This window comes from Wolffia australiana, chromosome 4 (genome assembly GCF_029677425.1).
Source record: "Wolffia australiana isolate 7733 chromosome 4, ASM2967742v1".
NCBI classification, from domain to species: domain Eukaryota; kingdom Viridiplantae; phylum Streptophyta; class Magnoliopsida; order Alismatales; family Araceae; genus Wolffia; species Wolffia australiana.
In genome coordinates this window covers 3,816,612-3,822,626 of record NC_135838.1, presented here as the reverse complement: position 1 = coordinate 3,822,626, position 6,015 = coordinate 3,816,612, and the positions used below count along the sequence as shown (strand labels likewise).

The window sequence follows — 6,015 nt, the reverse complement described above, 5'->3', positions numbered from 1 at the left end:
AGTCAAAAATTTTGTGATGAAACAACTTAATATGTTGAAACATTAAAAAAAGACTATTGGGGGACAAGCTATCTTATTCATGATTACACAAAATACAAGTTTAATGTTTTCAGCCGATCAGAATCCTATCATATAATTATGAAGAAAATGACAAAAATATTTAAATAAATATTGATTCTAATTTTCATATAACACGATAAAAAAAATATGTGTCAAGTTGGATATAAAGTAGTTTAATTCTCTATTTAACATTTTTATGAAAAAATTGAAGTTAATTACTGATAACAAGTTTCTTTACATAAACCAACATGTGTTGATCCATAATTTTGCATTAACGAAAAGTTCTAAAAAAGCAAATATGCAAGATGTGCTATTTATGAGTTTACCAATTAGAAAAAAGTTAGCACCTTGAAGATGGTTCACCAAAGACATTCTATGTTAATAAAGAAATACAAATTCTTGAACCCAACATATTGCCTAAATTTTATGAATTGAGGTAGTACCATTTTAATAAGCCATTGCTTTTACTAGAGTGGTATGCGTTTGTAACTTGACACGGTATCCATGATGGAAATATATGTGGCTGCAATTCAATCACAATTCCATAACTTTCTCCACGTTCATTCATAGTATATTTTTTTGTAATGTATTTGGACATAGAGTTGTGCTTTGACTATAACAGAAGAGTTCCTAATCATGGAATTCCAAACCATTTTAGCTCGGTTGTAGCAAGAATGCACGAAGATGATTGAGTCATCATATGGGGTAGTCTGCCCTAAGTATCAGAGGAGGCAGTTCAAGAAAGATAATATGATGATTTTTTTGACCAAGCTAATTGAATACCATAGAAGAGTTATCAGATATGCATCATTACTAACTTGAACGACTGATTTGGGTTTTGTAGTTGACCATCCCCAAAGTCATCCTAAGATCATCAAGCGGATGAAGGACTAAACAAAAATAGTAACCAATGAAATAAATTTTCCATGAGAGAGTCATTATATTCATTTGTGTCTTGTAGAAGCAAGAGGTGAAGCTTGGCACCCATGGGCTGGAAATTCAACTTGACGTTTGGGTTAAACCAATACTTGGTACATTAGTCTATATGTTGACATCGATAATTAAGAATGTTTTCCATCAAAATTATTGGGTCATTGGAATATTAACTTAATAATATATGTGCCTAAAGGGTCACATTAATGGCCTTTTGGACATCGAATGATATACCTAAAGTTTAACTGTGTTCATAAGAATTTCCATTCCATTATAAATAGGGTAAGGCCTTGAGTAAAATCACCCTGGCCTAGAGTTCTTCAGTTTTCAACCTTATTCTCCCTTATCCCATTGGTTTCCCTCCTCTTGCGATGCAATCATAGTGGTGTAACAACAACGGTGGATTGATAACAGAGACCATTGAGATGAAGGTGGAGATTAGATTTTATCATGCATCGCATAGATACGTCTAGAGGCTAGACACATGAGCAGCTCAACACTTTCCTTCGAGGAACCAAGAAATTCACTTGGAGTCCATTGACACTTCAAGATCCATTTAGAATATTGACTTACATTTTTACTTTCATTATTTACCCAATGATTCAATTCTCATGCGGATAATTATCTGGAATGTTCAACAATAACTTTTGTTAATTTCATTTAGTTGTGTAAGACATTTTGAGATTTCTAAATATTAGGGATATAGAATATCCACTTAGAGTCCATTGACACATGTGTAAGATAAATTTCAGCTTCGATCTCAAATGTATTTGGGCATTTATTTGTTACCAACTTGAAAATGGTGTTAGTGGACATTTAGTCATGATATCATTGCCGAGTATACTCTTCTATGCATGTTTCAGCTTGTAATACGAAAATATCAATTGATTAATAATTTCCTTTAAAACATAATCATGTATTTGGGCATTGTAGTGCTCAATTCATGTCTCTATTTATGAGTTTGAATTTGTTTGCTGAATCCTCAGCTGACATTTGATACAGTCTGGAGTAAACTTCAAGAAAAAGTTTTTCCATGAACAGTGAATGATCAAAGTATTAGCCCATCCCTGCTGCAGCCCATTGCCGTAACAACCTTCTTGGGTCAAGCCCAATCTCCTTTGCATTGGGTCAAGTCCCTATATTTTTGTTGATTTCCCTCCATGGGGTTTTGGCAGATGCTCTTTACTTGGCACTTGAGTCATTCTCCAAATTCATTTTCTTCATTGGAACTTGGAAGGTCCTTTTCCATACTCTCCAACATTTTCTCAGATATTGCAAGGTACTGGACATGGTAGAGCTATGAAACCATAATAACTCAACTAGCTCAGGCAAAATGCGTTTTTCATATTAGATAGTTCAGTGTTTTCATGAACTTTGAAGATGTTGCACAAGGTGAGGGATATTACATTAGGAATGAAATTCAAGAAGATCCTGTGATGGTCTGGATCACAGTTCTGTGCCATGGGTCTGAAAGGTGTAGAAGGAGATTATCAACAGGCCCAACATGAGTTACAGATGCTTGCACAAAGATACCCAGCATAGCTATCATGGCCAGCCTTCCTGTTTTCATCATATAATAGTCAAACAGCCTGTGACAGACCAATAACAGGCAGAAAAAAAACTAATGGTGGGGGACTAACCATTCTTTATCTCCTTTAGTTTCCAGTCATGAGCACTCTCAATATCCTTGGCCAATCCAAGAGGATTGAATAGCGGTCCACCAGGGTAGCTATTTTAGTTATTGAAAAAAAGATGAAGAATCAAATAAACATGATACGATGAAAATTTGCCTTGATGTGAAATTTAACTTATAGACAGCGGAGAAAATTACCCAGGAGCCAACCCTTCAAGTGAGGCTTCCAGCCCAAAGAATGTACCATCTTGGGCTTGAGACCCAGGACTAACAAAATCCATATATCTTTTCATCTCGACAAATCTGAAAAGCGAATAGCTTGAATGTTTATCTCATTTTACATCATGACCGATAAAAGAATGAGAATGAGAGAAAAAGTGATCCAGATGATCAAAATATTATATTTCTTACATATTCAAACGTTATAAAAGAAGTTTTTAAGTGAACTTCGGTGGTTTGATGGTGATAATAGAAATTAAAACTTGCACAAATCTGTCCTCTAAAGTCATTAAATCCAAATCATATTATTTTATTGACATTTTCTTGAAAAAAGTTAACAGTTTGGGGGCTCAAGACTTCAACCTAGACTGCAATAAGAAATTCATTAAGAACAGAAACATTGCGGCAGGAACATAAGAGTGCAGGATAAACAAACTGAGAGCTTGGCTGAAGATCCAGTGAGGTAATCGCACTAATGGAGGGCATAACTGAGCTAATTTTTTTTTAAGGAAATTTCGTTAATGAATATGACAAAATGTCCCTAGTATGCTACTGAGCCAACGATAACTCCGGATTGGGGTATAGGATCGAATCACATAAGGAGTGGAATAACTCGAATAGACTTTGAAATAAATATGCCAAAATCATACCCCATCAGAAAAATCTGGACGATAAAGAGGGTCTCAGTATTTGCAAAGTCAAACTTCACTGCTCCAGCTTCATACCAAACTGGTAGATTTCTCATTCCAGTCACTCGAAGGAGCTGCAAAAGGATTATCACATTGAATATTTAGAACATATTCAGAAAAGAATCCCCAACTATGTTAGAATATGCACATGTGGTCGTCATTCATTGACATAAAATGAAGAATACAATTAGCCCACAAGCAAAATAGTTTCAAAGCATGTGTGAGCTTGGACAGTTGAACACCCAACTGGTGTGTTTAACTCATGTTAAGGTGTCAAAGTTTTGGAGATATTCACAGAAAGATAACCGGTTATATTAAAAATATATATCTAAAACTCAATTTAATAAATTTTATTTAAACTTCATCATCATCATCATCATCTACTAATCATCATCTCTGGTGACGCAATAAACCTACGCTGAAAATTCCTGTTTTTTTCTGAAAATTCCGTGTGGGATGCTCCATAGAAGGTCTACTGAAAGGGCAATCTGAGCTGATACTGTCACTGCTCTCAATTAAATTATTTCATTTCCCAATCTATTAATCAATACTTACCTTTCTTTCTTAAAGAAATCTTTCGATTTCAAGCAAAAAACACCCAGAAGGTGGATAACCCGCAATCATTTTTTTTTATTTTGGAAGCTTTATCAAATGTTTATCTCAATCATTCCTGAAAGAATCACGGATTTTATCTTACGTGAAATGAATAGGGGTAGAGGTTCTCGATCGGGAAATGCTGGACTAAAATCCGTAGCATTGATTCATACTTCTTAGGCACTGCAATGTGCTAAATCCTAGGTTTGCGCTGTCAATAATGATCCATAAATGAACGCTCAAGCTGCCTAGTTTTCTTAACTCAAAGGAAATCCTTTGCTTTCAAGCAAAAGAATGCCCAGAAGGTGGACAATCAATAGCCATATTCAGAATTTGAAGCTTTTAGCGTAGTCCTATCTGAACAATTCCATCAAAAAAAAATGGATTTCATTAGAAGGGTTGATGTTCTTCATCGTACCGTTGATTATCAGGCATCCAATTTAATAAATCAAGGCCCAGCCCCGTAAATAAAGATAAAACACAATTAAGCAAGAAATGTCCCGAAGGCAGGCAATCAGTAGCCATACTTTCAATTGGAATCATTCACCTTTGAACATCCGAAGCACTCAACCAAAAATCCGAAGCACCTTTGAAATTTTACTGAATATGGATTGATTGTCTTGACTGTAACCGTGCTTCTAAGCCATTCCGACAATAACAATCCAAGATTTCCCAGATAGCAAATAAGAAAAAACAGATCAACATGCATTACATACTTACATCGGTGAAAAGAATCCCAGCAACGCCGGCCATGGCAAAGCGACAATGAACGAGCTCCGCCTGAACATACCATTTCAAGCTCTCCGGATCCTCCCCAAGCCCTAAAGGATCAAACCCAAAATCCCCAGCAAGACTACCCACCAAAATCACAAAACAAACAACCAAATCAAATTACAAAAAAAAACACAAAAAAATCAACAAAATCAAAGCATTCCGATCCCGATACAGACGACCCATCCAAATAGGAAGGAGGATCAAGCCCAGGAATCCAAGTTGAGCGCTGGCCACGAACAATCACAGCCCGAGAAAGCCCACGAACAGCTGAATTCTTCTTCAATGGGTCGTTGCCCAGAAAGCGCCGGCCAAGAGAGGAAGAAACTGAGATGGGTTTGATCGCTGCTGCAGTTGAACAGTGGGTACCGACCGTAGCGCTGGTCAGGAACTCCATGGCTGTGATCTGCAGCTTATCTCTCCACACTTCATTTGTATAAAGAGAAAAACTTTCGAACTTGCTCTCAATCTGGAGTGGTGGGTACCACTGTTTGAAGTTCAGCTCTTGTGGCCACATATCAAGAAGATGAGAAGGGGCCTGGTTTTTGCCACTTGTCTAGCAGGCCACAGAGGACAAAACTATGGTTACTGATAATTAAATGGTAATTCAATGGTAAAACTTTGGATAGTGATTAATCAAATGGTAAAACTACAGAGGCGAAAACTATGGTTACTGAGAACTAAATGGTAAAACTTTGGATAGTGATTCATCAAATTGTAAAACTACAGAGGAGAAAACTATGGTTACTGAGACTTAAATGGTAATTCAATGGCAAAACTTTGGATGGTGATTAATCAAATGGTAAAACTAGAGAGGAGAAAACTATGGTTACTGAGAATTAAATGGTGATTCAATGGTAAAACTTTGGATAGTGATTAATCAAATGGTAAAACTACAGAGGAGAAAACTATGGTTACTGAGACTTAAATGGTAATTTAATGGTAAAACTTTGGATTGTGATTAATCAAATGGTAAAACTACAGAGGAGAAAACTATGGTTACTGAGAATTAAATGGTAATTCAATGGTAAACTTTTGGATGGTGATTAATCAAATGGTAAAACTACAGAGGAGAAAGCTATGGTTACAGAGAACTAAATGGTAAAACTTTGGATA

General features: G+C 36.1%; 1 protein-coding gene across 1 annotated transcript; it reads right to left on the bottom strand.

Annotated features, from left to right (window-relative positions):
• Window positions 1-2,317: 2,317 nt before the first annotated feature.
• Window positions 2,318-5,362, bottom strand: LHCA5 (photosystem I light harvesting complex protein 5). The gene is made up of 6 exons (XM_078573376.1): window positions 5,079-5,362; window positions 4,849-4,981; window positions 3,496-3,608; window positions 2,825-2,929; window positions 2,634-2,722; window positions 2,318-2,553 (listed from the first exon to the last, which is right to left on the bottom strand). Exons 1-6 carry the CDS (start codon window positions 5,294-5,296, stop codon window positions 2,414-2,416), a joined length of 798 nt encoding a protein of 265 aa, XP_078429502.1. The 5' UTR covers window positions 5,297-5,362; the 3' UTR covers window positions 2,318-2,413.
• Between the last annotated feature and the right edge of the window lie 653 nt (window positions 5,363-6,015).